A 23765-nucleotide genomic window follows, 5' to 3' on the forward strand; every position below is an offset into this window, starting at 1 on the left:
TTATGTAAAATCACAGACAAAGAAAGGGTCAGGCAGATTTATTTGCATAGGTTTCACATCACACTAATAATGTACTAGTGAAGAAAAATTAAGGTAACACTTCACCTACGATACTCTGCCATAAAGTCATAATGAAATGAAATGACCATCCATTATGAGCAAGGTCACATAACGATCAAGTATGATTCAAACGCTTTCTTTTATGCTTTTTGCATTATAGTATTTTTATACAGATAGTATACAATTCATGACAGTTATGGCAGTATACTTACGGTAAAGTGCTACCAAAGTGACAAAACCCATACGTATCACTCTGCAACTGAAAATAGGGCTCAATAAGAGGAACATATACATGACACAGACAGAATTAATTTGAAGTCGTTTAACCTTATGAAAGTTCAGTATTTAAGGCATAGAAACAGAGTATGTCAAAGTGAACAAACAGTGAAGGAATTACAGAAAGGAAGATGTTGTGACACTGTTCATCCAGATGGATCTGACCACTGCATCGAATGACAGTTGGTGATCTTTTCTAATATCATTGATAGCTATGTAACTTCATTATCCTTAAATATGGTGATCAGGGGGAAACTGAACATGGTATATCCAGTGATTCAACATGCTATGGTATATATTTAAACATATATATATTTGGCAGTCGCACATAAAAGCTGTTAACATAAAAACACAAGGATTGATTAAGTATAGTTCTATAGGTGTATATATATATATATATATATATATATATACTAGAGCAGCCATTTGTGGTCATTAAACGAGATGCAGAGCTGAAGGGAAAATGACTGTTAGTGCTAGGAGAAGTACAAAACAGCATCCCTTGGGCCAGTCAAAAGAACACATTTTGCAACAGAATACACAGTGTTCACACAACCAGGAGAGGAAAATCATTCAACACATATTAACACCTTGACATCACCTTGTCATCTCAGCTGAAAAATCCTTACATTTCATCATATTCAGCATCTTTTTTTTAATTTATTTTTTTACCTCAATAACATACAATATAAGTGTCTTATATAACCTGAAGCATGCTAAGTTAGAAACAACTATAAGAGCACTTGAATGGAGAAGGGATAGAAAAGTGGCATCGGTTTCATATTGATGGGATAAGTGAGACGAAGCCTTTAAAGGGTGAGACATTTTAAATAGAGATCAGAAGTGCCAAAGACAGCAGTTAAAGGCACAGTTCACTCTCAAATCAAATGTCTGTGATCAACCTCGTACCTTCACTCCAGTCAACACTTTTAAAAGTAGACTCAGCATAACGTACCATATGTTTGTACTATCCCTTTAATTTAGAGTGAACTATCCCTTTAAATGTAACATATGGGTGAGAGTTTTGAGAGAACTGTTATGGAATGAATGAATGACAGCACTTGAGGAGTTGCAGTGATATGGAAGGCAGCGTTCTTGGTGTTGTCGGGGGGGGGGGGGTCGGGGGGCATGCTTACAGCAGCGGTCACCAAACATGGTTCTAACCAACTACAAGGTGTGCATGCTGCACGTGCGTGTTCATGTGCACTCCAACATTTCCGACATGGAAACTTTCTGTACAAAGACGATACCCGAGTTTTCCACTCGGGAGGGTATCCGAATCAACCAATAAGAAGCTCTACGCAGATTATTTACTGTACGTTCATTTGAACTCGGAAGTTCAGAGTTTCCAAGATCTCATGAACGCCGCATTAGTTCCTGTCCTGGCACTGCCAAACACACACCGGCTAACACTGCATCCTAATATGTTCTGCGGAGGCTGTCCTGATATGATCTGTCAGATGGTAACAACACCATAACCACCCACAACTGATTTTAGTGGGAAGAGAGATGTGTTTTTCCCCTCAACACTCCCTTGAGACACAAATAATTAGGATACTGTGTAATAAGACAGCAAGAGAAGTCAGTGCAGAAGATATATGACACAACCACTATATCTTAACAGTCCTTCAGTGGACATACAAGAGCGTCCACAACACGTTGACACGTGGGTTAAAATGAGGGGGGGAGAGAGAGAGGGAGCAGAGAGGTTTCTAAAGGTAGAAAAAGGCACACGTCAATCAAACAGGTATTTCCCAAAGGCCTGAAACAGTCAAACTCATTTAAAACAGTCATTGACTTTATCCCTTTTGGATTATAACAATTATTCTATATTTAAAAAAAAAAAGTCAAATAAAATAAAGACACGTCGCTAAAATTCCTTACTAAAGTCACTCATATGTGTTATGTCTATTTTGGTTTATCGAGGTGAATTACCTGTTGACTGAGCGTTGGGGGCTTTTATGTATGTATTTTATGTTTTCCCTGTGAGAAATATAAATATATAGTGAGATTATAGAGTTGCAGTGCGTATGGTCATGCATATATAATGGTGTGCAGGTGTGAGTGAACTATGAGTTAGTGCAGGTGTATATAAAAGCATTGAGTAGAAGTTGCCCCTGACGTCGACGGTACACCTGACGTTTAAATCAGACTTCAGTTATCCGAACGTGACGATTAGTTCACAGTCCGATTGTCGGTGGCCAGATTGTGTTTTATTCGGATAACGAAAGCCATGTTTCTGTCGCGAATGTAGACGGGGCCGAAGGGATTGGGGGATATTGGGGGTAATGTGGTGGTGGTTATACATGGAGCCCCAAGGCAGACGGGTCTCTGTGGATCGAGGCGTTTCGGGCCCTAGTTGTGGTAGAGGCGAACGCGCTGGGAGATGGTGCCGCGGCACAGGGGGCAGTTCTGGATCGCCACGTTGCACACCTGGCAACAGCAGACGTGGCCACAGGGCAGGAAGATGACCTGGGACTGAGGGAGAGAAGGGATCAGGGGGTATTAAATCACATGGAAAGTATCACATTGTAAGAAAACACAGTAAAATGGTAGAACATACAGTAAGTCATAAGTTTTAAATAAAGTAAATAAGTAAATAAAGTTTTTAGTTTTTTTTGCTTTTGGTGTTTAATCCCCCTCTGAGAATAAAGGGTGCAAAGTGTGTGTGTGTGTCTGTGTACATGCACATGCATGTGTATTGTCCGGTGTCAAATTTTCCTAGCAGAAACCCTGGTATGCATGTATACAGCGTATGTGTGTCTGCAAGTGTGTTGGCATGTACATATGCGTGTGTTTTTTGCTGTCTCCTCACCCCAGTCTCCATGCACACCACACACTCGGAGCTGCCTGGCCAGTCCACTGGGCTGGGGCACGAGGGGGTGACGGGCGTCCCGGGGGTCAGTGGCGGGGTGGGGGTATGGACGGGGGTGCTGGGAAGGGATGGGGACGGACCAGCTTCCTCCTCCTGGGGTTCCATCTTACAGGCTCCTGCGAGAGAGAAGCACAAACAGTGGTTCCACGTGGATAATGGATTCACCAACACTGCAACTATAGAATACTGGTGTTTGCATCGTTAGCTGTGTGTCACTAGTGTAAGGCGGCTTTCTTTTTCTTTTTTAAATATGTTTTTCAGGGCATTTCTGCTTTATTGGGATAGAGACAGTAGAGATTGACAGGAAGGATGGGAGAGGGAGAGAGAGAGAGAGAGAGGAGGGATGACATGCAAGATATGTCGAGGGTCGGAATCGAACCAGGAACCTTGCGATTACGTGGTGAGCGCATTAGGGTGCTACACCACTAAGCGCCCCTAAAGCGTCTTTCTTGTCTCGGTCACATCATTTGCACTGACATGAAAGAAGTGAGAGCAAAGATTTCTAATACTATTTCAATCAGGGTGTCAAGGTTTTTGTGTGCGTGTGTGTGTGTATATGTGTGTGTGTGTGTGTGTGTGTGTGTGTGTGTGTGTGTGTGTGTGTGTGTGTGCGTGTGTACCTTCAGGAGGTGTGGCAGGCTGCTCCTTGGCCCAGTTGAGAAGAGCCTTCTGCACACCCACCTCACTGATCCCCAGCTGTCAGCACAGAGGTAGAGATTGTTAACCAAGTTGAGTACAAATGCATCCGAGACACAGGTTGGCATCTCCCCTGTCACAATGTAACACTCCCACTATCACAGAAACACACATACTGTATCATTCGCTAGTGCTTTGATCGTTTTTACAAACGTACTCATGAATATAGACACATTGACACACACGCACACACACACACACACACACACACACACACACACACACACACAAACACACCTTGCTGAGGTCGCTGACGGTCATGTATCTCAGGGCTTCTGTGGTGAGGCGGTGGTGGGCCAGGATGGGGAGACAGTGCTGTGCAGACAGCTTACACAGCAGATTCACGAGGTCCCTCTCCACACCAGACTCCTGGTAGAGAGGGAGACAGAGGGAGAGGGAGACAGAGAGAGGGATTAACGAGGATAGTCGAGGATACTACTGCATTCAAGTGCTCCTTGAAAATAAAAAAAAACGAATTTAAACTTAAACTAAATTTCCAACTGGGCACCTAATGTTACTTTGAGATCTCTTCGTTTCCCAGAGCTATCTCAGAATTAACCAGTAGGGAGCTCTATTAACCAGTAGGGAGCTCTATGCAAAATCCTATGCTTAGTCTTGGTGGGAAACATAAATGCAGCCAGTTTGGGGGTTCATTTCATACACCCTGAATACTGCACGGTGGTCCAAAGAGTCCAATACCATTCTCCGGAGCCCTTAGGGAATTGTAAGGTTCTGAGAGTGGGGATCCTGCTCTCTGACATGGGGTTAGGTAGTGTACTGTACCTGCATTTAGGGAATTATAAGGTTCTGAGAGTGAGGATCCTGCTCTCTGACATGGGGTAGTGTACTGTACCTGCATTTAGGGAATTCTAAGGTTCTGAGAGTGAGGGACCTGCTCTCTGACATGGGGTTAGGTAGTGTACTGTACCTGCATACGCAGTGACAGAGGTTTGGCGTCCAAGAGTCTCTGATACTGGATCATCCAGTAGTTCTGCTGGGTGGAGTCACTCTTCAGCTCCATCTCCGCCTGAAGGACACAGCACACACACACACACACACAAAAGCAATGATTTATCACATGTTAAAGCATGAATCAGGATGTGGGGTCTACCTGCCAAGGAGATACTTGAAAGACGTTATGCTTTTTAAAACCCGAAAATGCTTGCGATTTGCTCAATAAGTAGGGAATGGACTTAAAAACCTGTTTTGGCAGGCTGACGACAGTGGAAGTATGTGGTAAATCAAAACAATTTGTGAGTGAACTATCCCTTTAAATAAGCATACCGTGCAAATTAATGGAGAATTTTCTGTTTCTGAATTTCCTGAACTGTAATGTGACAAAAAAAAAAGTGTGACACCTCAATGCATTCTCGCTAAAGGTCACAGTACCCAAATTCACACTGCAAAGCCAAACCAAGCCGAGCTGAACCGCGCTGGGCTGGCCTGATTACATCCACCCTAGTTGCTGAAACAGCACCGAAAGGGACAATGTGTGGGGAAAATGAAAGGAAGTTATCCGATCCAGCACAGTATGGCCAGCACAGTCACTACCTATCTTCCGCCGTAGATTGAAGACCCATCTCTTCAGGATACATCTTGACTGTTGCTCCTAAAGACCTCTTTATCCCCACTACCCTACTGTACAAGTTTCTCTACTGTAAATAAATAAATTTTAAAAAAATGGCCAATGGCCCCTGGTCCTAGCATAGATTACTTTTTCTTATGATGACTGATGGATAGATGATTCACTTACTTAGACAAATGTATTTGTTGTAAGTCGCTTTGGATAAAGGCGTCTGCTAAATACCATAAATGTAAAAATGTAAATGTAATGTATGGTTCGGGTCGGCCTTGTACTGTGTCAAGCCCCTGTGTGACCTTTGACTCTCCAGACCCCTAGTGACTCACCAGAACCTGCCTGAGCTCCACCTCTCTCTGGTCCTTCTGTTTCAGCAGCTGCTGCAGCAAGTCGCCGAGAGCTGTGCGCTGATCCGACAGTACCTCCTGTGTACACACACACACACACACACACACACACACACACACACACACACACACACACACGTCACAGCAAAGCACTGACAGTCCCTCACTCAGATACATTTTTCAACCTGACTCATTAGTAGTGAGGACTAGGAAACCAGAGCGTCTTCTAAATCATTCCTGTCCTCTACACTCTGACGTTCAGGTACAGTGATATACAGTACGTTACGTGCCATCCATATGGGATATGATATAATGGCACCACTGTAAAAACTAAACAAAAAAACTCTTAAGCTACCGCAGCTCTACAACCTTTCCAGTAGACAATCCTTAATTACATCACCATCCCCTCTTAAAAAGGGGCAATCCGGGATTGGCACATCCATTTTGGGATTTTAAAATGAATGATATATAGCCATTGATGATTGAGGAGTATACCTTATCTATAAATGCCTCGTGAGCTTAGTTCAACAACCCAAAATACAAGCTTGATTTAATCCATAATTTGTAAACAATGTAATTGTAAATGAACACTATAGCTTAAAAAAAAAAATTACAACTATCTTGACCTCATGGATAGTCAGTTTGAGCATCCATAGACCAGTCTACGAATTTGAGAAAGTGATCGTTGTGCTGTTAGTTTGAGTCCCAGATTGCCCCTTTTAAAGACAGGCCAGGGTGTGTGCATGAAATGAGGATCATGCTCTCATGGTACAATGACATGAAGGAGATTTCGGGGGGGGGGGGGAGAAAAAAGAAAGAAGCCAAAATACAGAAGAAAAGAAGCGAGGGAGGAACATGTTTCTGCGCGACCGCTAGAACAGCCGCCATCACCTGTCTAGCCCAGCACGTACCTGCAGGTTCTCAGCGTCCAGATTGCGTCTCTTAACCTCCAGTTTAGTCAGTTGCATTAACTCGCCTTCAATTAGCCTGATCTAGAGACACAGAGAGAAGCACTCTGATGATGAAACAGCCCAAGTTGCCTCTACAGGCTTCCCCTATACAGTATCTGACATGTACATTCCAGTAGATATCCCTGTCTAGAGGGACATACATGTCAGATGTATTCAAAAAGCCTGTAGAGGCAACGTTGGCTACCCGATGAAGGCTCATTGGCCTTTCAAAGAGGCAGTAGCAAGGGGATTGGCTGAATGGCTGATAGGAGGCGGGGAGGAAAAACAAAACAAAATTATTGTGGCCAATGGCTGAAAGTGCTGTGGATGCTGCACCCTGGTGGAGGGTGGAGGATGAGCGTGGTCCTGCCTAAACATCACTTGATAAGAGAGGTACTTTACTGATCCCCGAGGGGAAATTAAGGCGTTACAGCAGCTCACATCACAAACAACAACAACAACAACAAAATAAAGTGACAATAGAATAATCAAATAAAATAAAAAATAAAAATCTGAAACATTATATACAGTAAGAACAGTCCAGTATGATTTAACATCCCCCGGCCTGACTCTGATCACCCTGATCGAGCCAGCCGGAGGAGGAGTTGGACAGTCTTATTGCGGCAGGCAGAAAAGATCTCCTACAGCGCTCCTTAGTGCAATGTGGTCGTTATAAACTTGTTCCTAATAAACAAATCTACATAGGCACATTTTACACATGTATTTCCCCCAGTATACCTACAGCAAGACATTATATGGTATTATAATTAATGAAACTGTCAATAATAGCACAACATGTCTCTCTAAACGTGCATTTCAAAGTAAATCCTTTGAAAAGTTCTGCCCTTTTTATGGTTTGTAAATATCAACTGACAAATGAGTGTGTGGGTGGTGACCTCGGGTGGGCTTGACTTGATATTAAATGATTATGACTTCCTAAGGATTGTGTGTGATAATGAGTGGGTTAGCAGCAGCCTAACCTGTTGCTGGATGTGGCCGTATACGCTGTCCTTCTGGAGCTGCAGTGCCTGGAAGGCTGCCTTCTGCATCTCCTCCTGCAGAGGGGAGTAGAGAGTCATAAGTAACAGCAACTCGTCTTGATGGAGGATTCGGTCAGCTTGCTTCGCTTTCTGCTTTGGCTGACAGTGACTGGAAAGCACTGTCTCTTTTTTTTTGTCATTATTTTGTGTGTGTGTGTGTGTGTGTGTGTGTTTACCTCCTGCAGGATATGGGCGACGGCTTTGGTTTTGTCTAGCTGCTGGAGTGAAAGCACCTGATCGAACTTCCTATCCAGACTCTCCAGACTACAATGACAGAGGAAGAGGAAAGGAAACAAGGTGGATGTGTTTCTAAACAGGACAAGCCTCTGAGGGAGCAATGGAGACCATCAAACCAGCCATGTTTCAGTGTAACGTTATAGACCTTTGACCAGTATCTCATTCTTAGAGAAAAAAACTAGGGAATGAGACACTGGGACAAGTGTGTGTGTGTGTGTGTGTGTGTGTGAGGGTGTGTGTGTGTTGGACCTCTCAGTAACAAATGGAATGTAATTCATGTGTGTCTGACCTCCTACAGGCCTCTGTGACCAGGTTCTGTCTACGGAAGTCACTAGCCTCCTGTTGCAGACGCATTGAGCAGCTCTCTGACAACAACTTCTGCATGGCCACTGGAGAGAGAGAGAGAGAGAGAGAGATGGGGGGCAGAGAGAGAGAAGGATGGGGGGGGGGGGCAGAGAGAGAGAAGGACGGGTTGATAATGGTGAAAAATCCAGAGGGGGGAGCGATTGTTTCAATCACGAGCGAAGACTACATTTCCCACGCTCACCTGCTACATCCCTCTTCCTGAGGGAATTGGTTTCTTCCTGTGTGATGGCGGTCAGATGCTCCATGCGTATCCTGCAGGGGGCGAGAACAAAAAAACAGCTATCACTCATAACCTGTTTGGCATTGACCTAAATATGTTAGCCTTTTAGATGGGTCTGCCTGTCTTTTCCATCTGGCCGTAGTCATTAGGCAGAGTGGAAATCCATTAGATTAGCGTATGAGATGCATCTTCACAGTGACTCAGTCTTACAGTAAGCAGGGATAATCAGTTTAGCTGTGGTGGTGGCGGCTTTCACATAGATTGCTCTTGCTCGGATCGATCAACAAAGAAGATGCCCCACTTACCGATCTTCCTCCATGGCTTGCAGGAACTCTGCACTCTTTCGCTGGCTGGAATGATTAGAAACACTTTGGGTCAGCCGAGACAAACATTTCCATTTTGATTGATGTCGTAACATTTCATGAATATTTTCAACAGTAAAAATGTCTGTGTTTGTACTTGAGCTTTTTCTGAAAGGAAAAGGTGGCTGAATCTTTTTTTAATATAATATAGCAAGTTTTACTCTCAAGAATGAACACACACACGTGAAGGTACACACACACACACACACACACACACACACACACACATACACATACACATACACATACACATATATACACACATACACACACACACACACACACACATACACACACACACACACACACAGTTCCCACCGCTTGTTGTCTAGCAGCAGGTTGCTGATGCGGCTGGTGATGCCTGTTTCGGCCTGCCGGACCTTTCCCAGCATTTTCTGCCTCTCAGCATCCTGGGCCCTCTGCTGCAGGGACACACCCATCTCCAGACGCTCCTGTTCCTACACAGACAGGGGGAGGAATGAGTTGAGCATCAAACTCACTGTGTGAGTGTGTGTGTGTGTGTGTGTGTGTGTGTGTGTGTGTCCCAACCACTTACACTAACATTTTCCCTCACTTCTCCAGCAGGGTTTTTCCCCCCAAACACTTTTCTGGGATTTTTTTTACATTAAGACTTAAAAAAATAAAATAAAAAAAAGACAAAAAAATGATTGGTTATAGATTATCCTAGACTTTATTATCCTAGAGCAGCAACAACAGACTTACCCAGCACATCAGTGTGTGATATAGACAGGCAAGGTGTGTATTTTATTGGCTGGTGGTGAGAGGGATTGTTTATCTTCCTGGCAGACGAATTAAGCATCAGGAAGTGTGTGTGTGTTTGTGCTTGCTTGCGCGTGTGTGTGTGTGTGTGTGTGTGTGTGTGTGTGGTGAGAGTCCATTTACTTGTCTGACAGAGCAGAGGATGTCCTCCTTGCGGGTGTTGTTCAGCAGGAGGAGTCGTGTGTGCTCCCTCTGTTTCTCCCCCCTCTGACACTCAAAGGCCAGCTTCTCCTGCTGCTTCTGCTCCTGTGTGTGTGTGTGTGTGTGTGTGTGTGTGTGTGTGTGTGTGTGTGTGTGTGTGTGTGTGTGTGTGTGAGTGTGAGTGTGAGAGAGAGGAGAGAGAGAGAGATAAGCAGCCTAGGACAACAGCCAAAGTGTCACAAAGAACAGCAATGAGGGGAACTGTTTTTCCAACTGTACCTTTCTCTTCTCGTAGTCGTTGAACTTGCTCTGCAAATGGTGCAACAGGGAAAGAAATAATTGTATGAGTCATATATGCCTATTCTAAGCTCATTTAAATGGAACTAAATGCAACTAAATTGTGTGTGTGTGTGTGTGTGTGTGTGTGTGTGTGTCGGGCAGCACTACCTACCTGCCAGGCCAGCTCAAGCCCGTCCACACAGTCTGAGTCTTGCTTCCCTGAGTCACTCTCCAGTACAGGTAGCAGGTACTGGGATGGGGGACAGTACTCCTCTCCCAGCTCTGACAACAAACACAGGTAAAACTGTGTGTGTGTGTGTGTGTGTGTGTGTGTGTGTGTGTGTGTGTGTGTGTTTGCCTGTGTGTGTGTGTGTGTGCGTGTGTGTGTCTCACTCACCAGTGCAGAGGAACCGCTGGATGTCCTCAGTGCCTCCGGTACACACTGAGGCAGAGGGATATGACATCAGAGCTGCATCCAGGGTCAGACTCTTATATGAGAACACACACAGGTTGTTAGAGAACAACGTAGAACAACATCAACAACCAGTAGTACTTTTAGTAGTTTAAGCGCCATGTATTTCAATGGGAACAATTTGATTCCAAAAGCATTTATGAGGTGTTCTGTATTGGAATTCCACACGGAGAGCCTTCTTGGCACACAGACGCAAACAAACACACCTCAAGAGTGCGGACGAGGGCCAGGGCCTTGGGTAGCTCCCTCACACTGTTTTCACTCAGGTCCAGTGTGCGCAGGCTCCTCATACAACCCACAGAGGAGGGCAGCTCACTGAGAGAGTTACCTGCAGAGAAACACACACACACACACGCACACACGCACACACGCACATGCACACGCACACACTCAGTGCCAACCTTCTTGAACTCCAAAGCAGCAACCTGATGAACTAAAAACATTCGGTCAAAACTATACAAAATCCGGGAATCGTCACTATGCCAGGACTATTCTCGGGTTTCTGAGTGACCTGAAAAGGCGTCCTCCTGCAGTATCCTGACCTTTCACATTCAGCGTCTGCAGTAGTCGGAGATCTCCGATGGAGTCCGGTAGGACCTTGATATGGTTCTTCTCCACATTCAGCACCTGAGAAGGGACACACATTTGCTGCCCGTGAGGATCGGTTGCCTTGATCATCTTTTACAAAGGTCGTAAATTCATCATCATTGCTTTACCTGCAGGGACGCCAGTTGTCCTATGTCATCAGGAAGTGAGCTCAGCTTGTTCTCATGTAAATCTAAGACCTGTGAGAGAGAAGAAGAGGGAGGGAGGGAGGGAGGGAGAGATGGAGAGAGGAAGAGAAAGAGGGAGACAAAGTCAGTGAGGGGAAAAAAAGTAAACATATTATACACAAAAACAAAATGATGTGGAAAAAAAAGAAAGCTATATAACCAGACTACAGGTAAGCCCTGTTGGGTCAAACAGCTAATCATCACTTTCATTGGAGGAGGGTATAATATCAACATTGCAATTTGGTTAAGCCACCAGTAAGTCACCCACCAATAAATGAATTAAAGTAATAAGAGGACAGTGTATTGACTTGCCCTTTTGCTTGTGAAGTAACGTTTTGTCCACAATTTCATGTTTTGTCCACATTAGTTTTTGTTCTGTTTAGTCTGTTGATTTTGTCCTACACTGTAATGCTTCATTTGTCTCAGAAGGCTGATTGCTTTGTCTGTGCCATGCTTGATTATGCTCTGTTATGTAACACGTGTTTTGTCTTCAAACCTTTAGGGTTGCCAGAGAGCTGATGCAACAGCCTTTGGGAAGCAGGCATCTCAGCTGGTTCCCATGGAGAATCAACACCTTGGTGAGCAATGACAGAGACACAGAGCTATAATTGATTGGCTCTTAACTATTCAAAATCTTGACAAGAAAACACTGACCACAATTCAAATAGTAAACTTGAGGAAAAAACACGGGCCCTATCCTGAAACAACCCCTCGTCCCGACCCCTTAGACACTTGACTAGATCTGAAAGGATTGGGTAGGTACAAGCAATACAGTAGTAGCACCTAGGTCTACGCAAGTGTCTAGGGAGTAGGGGCTAGGGGGTGTTTCTGGGTTAGGGTTAGGCCTTCACCCACTACATGTCATTCACCACAGTCATACCTTCTTCTGTAGCACCTTGCATATGGAGAACGCACTAGTTGGCACCTGTGCAGGAACATGGGACAGATGTTTAACTCTTATGTTAATAGTAAATATGACTAATGCCAGTGGAATGTAGTTGTATTGCTCCTCTGCTTTCTCATAATGAATTCAAGCAATGGACTATGATTCCAGTTAATACACACACAACCCTCTATCCCACTGCAGTATGTCCCACTCACCTCTGAGAGCTCACAAGCTGAAATGTCCAGAATGTCATCAGCACCTGCCTCTTTAGACTGGCAAAGGTCAAAGGAAAAGTGTCAGTACAGGTTATTCTGCTACTGTGTTGCTGAAACACCTCAACTCAACTTAGAGTTAAGATGTCTTCAAAACAGAAAAACATCTCTGGTCTTCATACAAGTTAGGCTCTAGTATGGGATCAAAATATACACACACACACACACACACACACACACACACACAACAGTGCTCTTACCAGACACAGTTGGTACTCCAGACGCTTCTTGGAGTCTTCACTTGGCTTCCTCCTTCTGAAGAACAGAGGCATCCTGAGTCCTGTCTGTCCTTTGAGCGTCTATCTGTCGGTCTCTCAGTGAGGACGTGGAGAGCCTGTGCCCCTCCCCTCCCCTCCCCTCCCCTCAGATATTGACTTCAAAGGGGTTGTTGTGTCACTCCTGTCTTGGGTTGTCAGTTGACAAATGTGAAGATATCTCTTGTCAACACTGTAGAATGTGAAGAGACAGGGTTAACATCGACAGCATCAGTAAACTATTCAATCTCTCAATTGGTATTATTATATAGAATAGGTTAACTACTTTGTGCTCTCTCGACACGGACCACATATCTAATTAACATGTCTAAGTCCACATTTATTCTAATTGATAGTGTACATGCCCCATACCCATTTCACAGCTTCTTAGCCTCGCACAGTCTACATAATTTATTGTTTTTGCTATTTTGTTAATATTTTGCTTTTTGTAATGTTTTTGTTAATATTTTGCTTATATATATTGTTGTTTTTTATGTCCCATGCACCAACCTCACCAAGTCAATTTCCTGTATGTGCAAATATACTTGGCCAAATAAAAGAATTCTGATTCTGATATCAAGCAAATATGGAAAAACGAATCATTTGACAGATTTCTTGACATATATTGCCTAATCGAATAACAGATCAGCCAGAATATGGACATGAATTCGCGGTTTTGGTATCATCTACTCAAAACAACAAAATGTTACATTACATCACCTGTCATAGCCTAATGATTGAATGCTAATGACAGTACCCAGTCGCTTCTACTGACCATTATATCTAGATCTATCCCTGTGCTTTGGACAGGATACATGTCAGATATACAGAAGCCTTAGGGGCGACTTTGATTATCCTGCCAGATGACAGCTAGCAGCCATTACCAGTTACAGCTAGTTTATAAGTCTCGTTTACGGGGATTGTTTACTGCTTACTGTAAGTAGATGCCGTGATGCTAGCTAGCTAACTAGACTGTACCATGGCAGTAACCAGCTAGCACACAACAATCAGGCACTAACGTTGAATACGGGGCTGTGATCAAGCTAGCTGCGTAGCTACTGACTACTAGTCAACCAGTTTTGGACAAACCTTGAGTGTGTTGTCCTCGGCCGTGTGGGAAATCACATCGATGTTGAGTATTGAAAGAGTGAAATGACTCGCAATCAATTACTTTGTTTGGAGGTCGAGATTCCACTTGAAGCTATGCGTTTGTTTGACGTTGGTCCAACCCACCACCAGACCTCTCTCGTTCAGCTGACCCACTGCTGTAGTTTAAACTCCAATTCGGCTCCTATTTCCTACTTCCTAGCCTAGGTACCCCCTGGAGATCTGGAAAAAAATAGATTGTTGAAAGCAATATATTGCTTGAAATAAACGTTCTATTTAGAAAGAATGTGAATGATTTATAATATTGCCAAACGCCATGAAATTATTTCATATGTAGGGGTAGCAACGAGAGAAGAGGAGTTAGGGGTAGATTTGGAATTCCGCCGACATATACAGCATAATCTCGCGGTACTTGGTGTTCGTATAAATACCAAAGCGTCCCGTCAACTTCCCTTTCCTTTTTCACTTTAGCGGTGAAGGTGCAACAGTAATCGGTCGTCCCGAATCGGGTTCATCCGACATCCTCACCAACTCAAGCTGAACTGAGCTCAACAGCATCATGGCCCCTAAACTCGACCCCAACGAGATTAAAGTTGGTATGTGTGGAATCTACTGTAAAATTGATTTTGTTTCAGAGCCAAAATGGAGTCGTCTTCTGTCGGGCGCATCCATACTTGGCCTCTTCAACAATGAATGAGCACAGAAAATGGTAACGTTAGGATCACGACGACTTTTCCTCAATGCACTGTCAATACGTGTTTAACATTTGACGATATTATTGTACAATCTACATGAATTGGGGGTGATGAATTTCAGTACAACTAGAAGCCTACACCATCACTGACCACGTGGTTGTGCATGTGGTTGAAGCATGCTCTCCCTGCGCACTGACTTGGTAGGATTAGTAGTAGAAATTGAAATACAATGTCGGTGGTTTTTATTTAATCATTTAGGACCCACGTATTAATTCATACATTCGAATTTAAACAACCAGTTAAAGGTAGTTGCTGTCCACCTGACTCTTGGGAATTAGAATGGATGTGCTTTGAGTCTGTCTTGATGAATTTACCACAGCAAAGTTGCGTGTCATCTTCATTTTGAGTTATCGTTAAGTTTAGAGTAGGATCCACTGTTGTCCAACTTCTTAAATGGCGTATTGGCCAATAAAGCCCAGCGTGACCGGGTGGGCACTTGGGCCGAACCGAAGGCTATTGTAAGCATGCCATTTTATCGGCTGAGGACAAGATTTCAGATGAAGGCCCTTAATTATGATAATTAATTTTGGGCCACAGTATTTCCATGTAAACTGTAAGTTATAGCTTTTTAGATGATCTATTTATTGTTCCAGCCTCAACTAACTTGATTCGACATGGTATTAAACCTCTATGTACGATCATACCGTTGCATGACGCATAATACCCAGTTTCCTCCCAACAATGTAGTTGTAGTTAGAGGTGGCCTTTTTTCCAGACAAATTCCTGTTAAACTGAGCCGATATAATACGTTTTTAAAAATGGTTAAATCACTGCTGTATGCAGTGCTGTAAGGGGTGTGATCGGATTTGTCATGTTGGCTGCTAGCTGAAATGCCTGAACATGAGGGCAACCTCCTGTAGAAAATGCTCAATAATAACTGTCTTTTTTGGCTCTTAGTGTACATGAGATGCACAGGTGGAGAAGTTGGCGCTACCTCAGCACTGGCCCCCAAAATTGGACCCCTGGGTCTGGTAAGTGTCTTCATCTTGAACAGGTTAAATAATTTGGTGTGCATACCAGCCTCCCGCCACTATGCCTGTCTGTCTGAGTGACTGAGTATAATCCAGTGGAGGCTAAGATTGACCCAGCTCTAGGAAACAGGGCTGTCCAAACCAATGTTCAACTCTGTGCCGAAAGTTCTGGAACAGTCCTTTCATATTACACAATGATTGTTATCACCACATCAGACAATTGAGCCTTTTTTTTTTTTTTTTTTAGTCTAATGACCGCTCCTTCTTTTCAGTCTCCCAAGAAGGTTGGTGATGATATTGCCAAGGCCACCGGTGACTGGAAGGGCCTGAGGATCACTGTCAAGCTGACCATCCAGAACAGACAGGCAGCGGTACGTCACCGGGTCTATCCCTCCCTCTCTCTCTCTCCAATGGGATGCCCTGAATGAGGTTCTACCTTACAACGTAGATGCTGTTTACCGATCCTGTTTCAACGTGCGTCTCTGTCTCCTCTAGATCGAGGTGGTGCCCTCTGCCTCTGCTCTCATCATCAAGGCCCTGAAGGAGCCCCCTCGTGACAGGAAGAAGGTCAAGAACAGTAAGTTGCCCTGAACTTTCCCTGAGTGAAATGACAACCTCCAGACCCCTCTTGGGTCTAGATCTTGGTTGATGTGGGGGGATCACACACCAGCCTTCCGCCACTATGCCTGTCTGTCTGAGTGACTGAGTATAATCCAGTGAAGGCTAAGATTGACCCAGCTCTAGGAAACAGGGTTGTCCAAACCAATGGATGACTCTGTGCCGAAAGACTTGGAACAACTTCTCCTTTTCCCCTCTTATGGACTTGTAGTTTAACTCTCTGTTGACCCAGATTGATCCTTTGACTTTCCTAGGAACCAATTCCTTTTTGTATATTTCTTGTAAGCCCACTATTTATGGTCCTAAAATATAATTATTTGTATCAGCATCCTCCCCAAATTAAGTGGAGCTGTGCCATGCTGTGAACTTGGCGGTGCCACCATGTAAACATTGAAGGCAAATTAAATTATATTTAGTAATGGAGTAACTGGCTTTGTCAACAACATTGTTGCTGAAGGTGAAAGTGCTAATGCTCCTCAGTGAATTCAGTGTTTTAGCTGTATTGTTCACACATTTTGACATGAATAAACTCAAGTTGGGTTTTGATGCAATCCAGTGCCACCTTGTTCAAAAATCTTGAACCTTGCTCAGACATCCCAGTTGCAAGCTCAGATGTACTCGCTTTCCCAGTGTGTTGTCTGTTCAAATTTACTAAGCTTTACTCTTTTTGTTTCTAGTCAAGCACAGTGGCAGTGTAACCTTTGACGAGATCGTTACCGTTGCTCGCACGATGAGGGCTCGCTCAATTGCCAGGGAGCTCTCTGGTAAGCACTCACTTTGGCCTAAGCCTTCATAATTATGTCTTTCAAATGTAGACTGTCCTGCCATTGGGGTTCAGCCTCCCGCCACTATGCCTGTCTGTCTGAGTGACTGAGTATAATCCAGTGGAGGCTAAGATTGACCCAGCTCTAGGAAACAGGGCTGTCCAAACCAATGGATGACTCTGTGCCGAAAGACTTGGAACAACTTCTCCTTTCCCCTCATTTATGTACTTTTAGTTTGACTTTCTGTTGACTCAGATTGGTCCTTTTGTTTCCAGGAACCATCAAGGAGATCCTGGGCACTGCCCAGTCTGTGGGCTGCACCATCGATGGCCGCCCTCCCCATGATGTCATTGATGACATCAACGCTGGCAAGGTTGAGTGCCCAACTGAGTAATGCCAAATGGAGAAAAAAAATAAAGTTCTTTACAAAAATCAATATTTGTCTTGACATTTTGTACCACAATATTGTGAAACTGTTTGGAGTTTCTAATGTACCAGTGCTTGAGAAAGGAAACTAAAGCACAGGCATTTGTGCCTCACCTTAGACAGATCATTATTAACTGAAATGTTGGTGTAATTGGGTCACATCTTTGCCAGTGTTGGTTGTCGTACTCCTGATGAAGTCATTGATCCAAACTTGGTTTCGCTTGCATACTTTTTGAAAATAAAGAGACACTGGGAGGCGTGCCCTTTTCTGGACTGTAAATGCCAAGTGGGATGACTGAACTGTTACCTCCCTGATGTTTAGATTCATACAGTTGGGGTTTAGAGTGGGGTTGTCCCAAGGATCCCATTTAGCATCTACCCTCTCTGGACATTATTTCTGACTTGTGTATATGTAGGGGGCTTTTTGGCTCCACCGGAGCAGCAATTTTTATTAATGTAACTAAAATGAGAAGATTGCTGTAGTTATATAATGTGTGAACACTTTGTAACAAATGTATACCCCAATTCTATGCAGTAAGGTTTCTGTACCAATTTAGTGTTGTACTATTAAGTTGAATGAATACCATGTTATATGGTAGCTTGCCCTGGGCTTTAAATAGGCTGGTGCCACTTGTTCTGAAATTCACCATTCATGTATATTTTTGATTACTTGATGTGCATACATGCTGCATCTCAAGGGATGAAATCCTGTCACTAGAATTTCAAATAAATACATAAGCATAGCCAGTAACAGGTGATTAAATGTTCAATAAAGCAAAATTTATTTAAAAAATCTTGATCCTAAAATGATATAGCCAGGTTTATACAATGCTACAAAAGTACAAATTTCAACCTCTCACAACACTGTTGACCAAATTATTTCTGTACAAAAAAAACAAGCAATTCATTGAAAACCTGTAAATAATAGCTCACTTCTAGCAACCTCCAATTGTGGTCAGAGCCTACAGCCTGATTGAAGACATGACAGTTACTGGCAAAGTCATGTCAAATCCAAGTTTGTCAACTCCAACAGATGAATAATATCCAGAAAATGCAGAGCCTGAATTCTGGGTCTTAACCAAAAAACCAGTCTGTTCTTGATAAAGGAGCTTTTTCACATTCCTTGCATCATTTTTTTAGAGGTCAAGCATGGTTTGTCTCATTTGTTCCAGAGACTACAATAGTTTTAATGTCAGGTACATCCCACAAACCTATGAGTCACTTCTTCAGACTTCCGTATGGATAGATCTATGCTTTAATTAAGTAAGTAAGTAAGACAAAATGTAACAACCAAAAACATGAGTATTCAATCTGCTATGGGATGTATCAAAACCCAAAGTGGGGCTACACTGTCACATAGAACATCAACAAACGATGAACACTAAGATACGGAGTTAGAAAAGTGGAAATTATACAGTGGTTTGTATAAGGCCATCATGGTCAGAGTGCATCAGGTTTTTTCTTGTGCTTTGTTTTAACATCGAACCACTGATGGAGATGGTAGATGGCCTAAATTCCACTCAATTGTCTAAGTGGGCCAGTTGCTGGAAGACATCAAAATAGAATTATCAAATCAATGGCAAGGCCCTATTAGATGAAGGCCCTATAGGAACACTTCAAATATCAACCTTTCCCAAAGTACTGGGAATCACTGACATGGCAGGACTGACTCTTTCAGGGCTATATAGTAGTTCCACTTGTTTTGTGTTGGACCAGTGCTTACCCCAAGGAGGAATAAAATATGTTTCTAACATGGCCTAAGAACACGCACCAGTGTTCTGGTCAGTACTCTATAACAGGTCAGTCCTCAATTATCGACTTCTTCCTCCTCCACATCATTCTCCACTTCTTGCTCTTCCTCCATGCGCTCTTCCTCCTCCTCTTCTTCCTCCCTGCTCTTGTCATTATCCTCTGCGTCAGTCTTTTTCTCCTTGTCTTTGCGTTTCTGCTCAGACGCTTCTTTTTTCCCCTTCTGGCCCTTCTTGTAGGCTGCATTGGAACAAAAACGTTCACACGTTGTTAATGTTGAGTAGCGTTCAGTCGTAAAGTTAGTGGTTAGCAAAGAGGTGGACAATTGTAGTCAGTGCTGGCCACAATTTCCTTTGCTTTATAGATTGCTGTAAATCTCCACCCATAAATAGTATACACAAGGAAAGTACATTGTTCCAATCGGGGAGAAAAAAAACATTGAAAAGGAACACCCCAACTACACCCATCTGCTATTTATATTCTGCATATTCTTCTCAAATGGCTCTTACAAATTATCATTCTGTTTTGGCCAGGCCCAGTGAATGTAGAGACCAAATTTATAGGGACAGATTCAGTCATTAATACTTCTCCTAGACTAGAAGGCATTTTCAATGTACTGAAAGTGCGATTTCTTTCAGGATTTGTCTTAATCTGTAAAATGATCTGTGCTACACAGTGAAACAATCCCCTAGGGTAATATAACTAAAGAAACAAGGACATGGGAATGCAATGGAGACTGTTTAAATGTTGATGTTTGGACAGGAGAAAGGCTGCATCTGAAACAACCCCTTGCCCTTTTCCTTAGGCCAGTTCAACTTCAAATGCATACATCGCATATACCAATGCAGGGTAGTCCACCAAGTACATTTTGGGTGTGGTACAAAGTAGGGAAATAAGGTGGGAGAAACTTTCAGATTCTTATTCAAAGGGACTGGATAGGCATAAACCATATGGTGATGGCTCCACCTTGACTTCCAATGGGCTTCAGATCTGCAAACACAGATCGTCTAAGGAATGTTCCACAGGCCGGCTAGGGAATGTTCCACAGACCGGCTAGGGAATGTTCCACAGAACGGCTAGGGAATGTTCCACAGATCGGCTAAGGAATGTTCCACAGAACGGCTAGGGAATGTTCCACAGACCGGCTAGGGAATGTTCCACAGACCGGCTAGGGAGTGTTTCACAGACCGGCTAGGGAGTGTTCCACAGACCGGCTAGGGAATGTTTCACAGAACGGCTAGGGAATGTTTCACAGAACGGCTAGGGAATGTTCCACAGACCGGCTAGGGAATGTTCCACAGACCGGCTAGGGAATGTTCCACAGAACGGCTAGGGAACTGCAGATCTGAAAGAATTGGATAGATGTAATATGGTGACATTTCCATCCACCCAATCAGAGGATAAGCTGAAGATATTGATTCCACCCATCCAATACTCTTAGATCCACAGGACTGCCTAGAGTGCACCTAGGGGGTACGGTCCAGGGGTCGATTTGGTATTGCGCAATAGGAAGTTTCATGTGGTGTTGTGAAGTTATTATGATCATGACACTCACCCTCCAAAGCTTCACGAAGCGGCTGCAGGAAGCGTTCAAACTCCATCTCCTCCATTGCAGCCATCACATCTCCTGCATTTAAAGTTTTCCGTTTTGATTTCATGGCAAAGTTGTTTGCACTATTGACACAAAAGAAGGGTAAACATTAAATACACTGCATGTTTAAATGCCCTCAATGTTATTACATTCATAGGGGAAAGCTGTTGGGCAGGAACATGTGTACTGTCTTACCAAGATGTCGCGTAAAGGACGAATACACTGGCAGCTTGAGAGATGGCTCGCCTTGCTTCTTTTGACACATTCACCCCATCTGGTAGCTGTTGGGTGTAGGAAGGTTACTGTTACAAATCGGTTGTAAGTTTATCTGGTGTTGTCATTCACTAACAAAATCACCAAACATATCGGACTTCGGGGGAAGTGCACTCACCGCCTCCTTGATGATGCGTGTGATGACGGCGTTGGGTAGATTGAGGTCCTCGGGTCTCTCTGCCATCTATTCGCTGGGAAAGTAGCTAGCTAGCAAAGTTGCCTAACGTGGTGATCTGACAATTCAATTAGTTCCAACTAACTTAAGACCACTAGCTAGCTGCACACCTAATAAAAACGTGCCAGCTACAATCAAAAATACAACTTCAAACAGGTGCAATGATGACTTTAGCACTTTCCGAAGGAATTTCGATGCCTTCTTGCCTTTCTCTCCCCGAGGCTGATCTGAAGAAAACAGTCGTCCCACAATGGAATTAGCTAGTCGCTAACTAATGCATGCTATGCTAGCCTGCTCACTAACTGGAGAAAAAGGGCTTAGCTAGCTGACTGCCCATGCGAAAATGTCAGGCACCTACCCGTACAACTCACAGTTCCCTGTACATTCAGAATAAAGACCTGCTTTATTGAACAAACTTCCTGAACCTGGCTGGCTAGCTAGAAAGTTCACATACAGCTGTCACATTTGTTTTGAGCACGTTCCCGCGAAGCTTCTTCTTCTTCTATAGGTTAATGGCGGATCGCGAACCAACGAAAAATATGCACATCGCCACCCACTGTGCTGGAGTGTGGAGCTGGTCGCCACAGAGATGATCAAATCAAAGTGAATCTTTATTATCTCTTTATTATTAAATATGCTCTACAGGTGGTGGACCCACAACAACACACACAGTACACAGTACACAGATACACTACAAAATAAGATCTTATTGCATGTTATTACATGATTCTCCGTCCAAGACTATATTAATGGCTTAGTTTAGAATAAAGTGCATTGTGCATTGCATAAATAACCGTTTTATGACAATTGAAAATACTAAAAATGCAGCGTACCCAGTCCCAGATTGAAGGGAGTTCTTTACCTCAAGCCTGATCACATAAGCTCTAACTTTGAGCAGAGCTCTGTAGAAAAGGTTCACAATCGTTTTGTCAATGTTAAAACAATTCAGCTTTCAAAGGAAAAACAGGTGTTGCCCCTTCTTGCAGATTTTGTCAGTGTTCAGATCACATATCAGTTTATGGTCAACAATAGTATCCAAGTATTTGTATTTTATCTACAGTCTCAACCACCTGGTCCTTTATTGTAGTTTGTTGTGGAGTGGATGTGTGGTGTCTGAAATCCATGACAATGCCTATGACGACATACGTGAAGTATTTTAAAGTGGAGACAGTAAGTATGTGAGTACCAAGGAGCTCCCGTACTTCCTGGGTCAACTTTAAATTTCCTCGCAAATTTCGCCATAGGCATGGTATGCAATGTAATTTAAAACCCTAAAATGTGAAAGCATGAAACCACCCATTCAACAACTTTCCAGATTAATTTATTATGACAACTATTGGGACTTTTAAAATGGTAAAATTACGAGACCATGTTTGAAATGGGTTCTAAAAGATTTTGAAGATACTGGCTAGATTAACAATCCTGTAAGCATTAATTGAATACTGAATGCATAATAATTACTCGAAAAATCCATACAGAGAAAATGAACGAGGAACGTTTGTGTGGACCCAGAAGTGACGACACACCTCGGTATAAAGGCATGTGCGATTGACATAATGGGATCTTCTGCCATTGATGAGTGACGACAGCTTGCTAAGGTGTCAAGTTATCTCGGCACCAGGTGAAGTGACAACATAAAAATAGATGTCAAAATCACACATACACGGTAGATTAGGAACAATTGCTCCAAACATGTTATTACAGCTACTAGTTAGATAAAAATAGCAGGGCAGCCTGAATTTATTTTGGGCATGAAATGAGGTTGGACCACAGTAAAAATTACTGGGTGTTCCATTTGCATTTAATTGCCACAAAATAGGTCTTCTGGCCGCGCAGCAGACTACAGTTTATCAGGCTCTCTGATCGTGTAATAAGTTTCAGCTATAGAGAACAAAAAGAGACGTGGAGAAAGAGCAGCAGAAAAGCTGATCATTCTTACCATTCTACATCTCCCCTGAACCATTGTGTTTATTTTTTATGTTGGCAAGCTTCAGCAGAGTTAGTGGGCAGCAATTACCAAGCTAATCATCTGTAAACCCAACTAAGGAATGCCATTTAGACAGTGCAGCTGTGTACTGCATGAAGATACACATCATAATAATTTGTTTGTTTTTTGCTTCTTGGGAAATATGCCGAAATCAGATTTTTCAGTGTGAGAATATCACAAATGGTTTAACTTCAACGAAAGACAGACTTGCAATCACACCATTTAAAGGTCAAATAAAGAACATTTCAATAATTGATTTGTTTCGTCTTGTGAGAAAAGCATAGGGAAATTATTGTGTTGGTTATCCATTCCCTGTCTACTACACAACAACAATACCTTAGGCTTACAGTACATATTGATTCAGGGCCTGACTAAAGTAACAGACACCTTCTTGAATTTCAGTTTCTTCTAAGTTATGTAGTTGAAAATATATGTACAGTGTAGAGAAAAGGAGAGCCTAGCTCATTGAGGTGGTAAAAACCTT

General features: G+C 43.1%; 3 protein-coding genes across 4 annotated transcripts; 1 reads left to right on the forward strand and 2 right to left on the reverse strand.

Annotated features, from left to right (window-relative positions):
* Positions 1–22: 22 nt before the first annotated feature.
* On the reverse strand, positions 23–14073 carry lrsam1 (leucine rich repeat and sterile alpha motif containing 1). The gene is made up of 25 exons (XM_083669732.1): positions 13955–14073; positions 12812–13058; positions 12555–12611; positions 12334–12378; positions 11950–12027; positions 11397–11465; positions 11223–11307; positions 10887–11008; positions 10606–10696; positions 10381–10490; positions 10209–10238; positions 9912–10034; positions 9327–9466; positions 8952–8996; positions 8608–8678; positions 8350–8449; positions 8000–8087; positions 7764–7838; positions 6745–6825; positions 5816–5911; positions 4836–4934; positions 4145–4276; positions 3832–3907; positions 3152–3327; positions 23–2814 (listed from the first exon to the last, which is right to left on the reverse strand). The coding sequence occupies exons 2-25, from the start codon at positions 12881–12883 to the stop codon at positions 2692–2694; spliced, it is 2184 nt and encodes a 727-aa protein (XP_083525858.1). The 5' UTR covers positions 12884–13058; positions 13955–14073; the 3' UTR covers positions 23–2691.
* Positions 14074–14429: 356 nt separating this feature from the next.
* rpl12 (ribosomal protein L12) lies at positions 14430–17516 on the forward strand. 2 transcript variants are annotated; one of them, XM_083670449.1, is made up of 6 exons: positions 14430–14568; positions 15625–15698; positions 15971–16069; positions 16194–16275; positions 16994–17080; positions 17356–17516. In XM_083670449.1, the coding sequence occupies exons 1-6, from the start codon at positions 14532–14534 to the stop codon at positions 17472–17474; spliced, it is 498 nt and encodes a 165-aa protein (XP_083526575.1). In that variant the 5' UTR covers positions 14430–14531; the 3' UTR covers positions 17475–17516. The 2 variants fall into 2 exon arrangements, with proteins under 2 accessions (XP_083526575.1, XP_083526576.1); XM_083670450.1 differs by having other exon boundaries at positions 14541–14681.
* Positions 17517–18270: 754 nt separating this feature from the next.
* pole3 (polymerase (DNA directed), epsilon 3 (p17 subunit)) lies at positions 18271–21780 on the reverse strand. Its single transcript, XM_083669604.1, has 4 exons — positions 21238–21780; positions 21042–21127; positions 20811–20929; positions 18271–19495 (listed from the first exon to the last, which is right to left on the reverse strand). Exons 1-4 carry the CDS (start codon positions 21301–21303, stop codon positions 19314–19316), a joined length of 453 nt encoding a protein of 150 aa, XP_083525730.1. The 5' UTR covers positions 21304–21780; the 3' UTR covers positions 18271–19313.
* Positions 21781–23765: the final 1985 nt, after the last annotated feature.

Source organism: Argentina silus (genome assembly GCF_951799395.1).
Source record: "Argentina silus genome assembly, chromosome: 5".
Taxonomy (NCBI): Eukaryota; Metazoa; Chordata; class Actinopteri; order Argentiniformes; family Argentinidae; genus Argentina; species Argentina silus.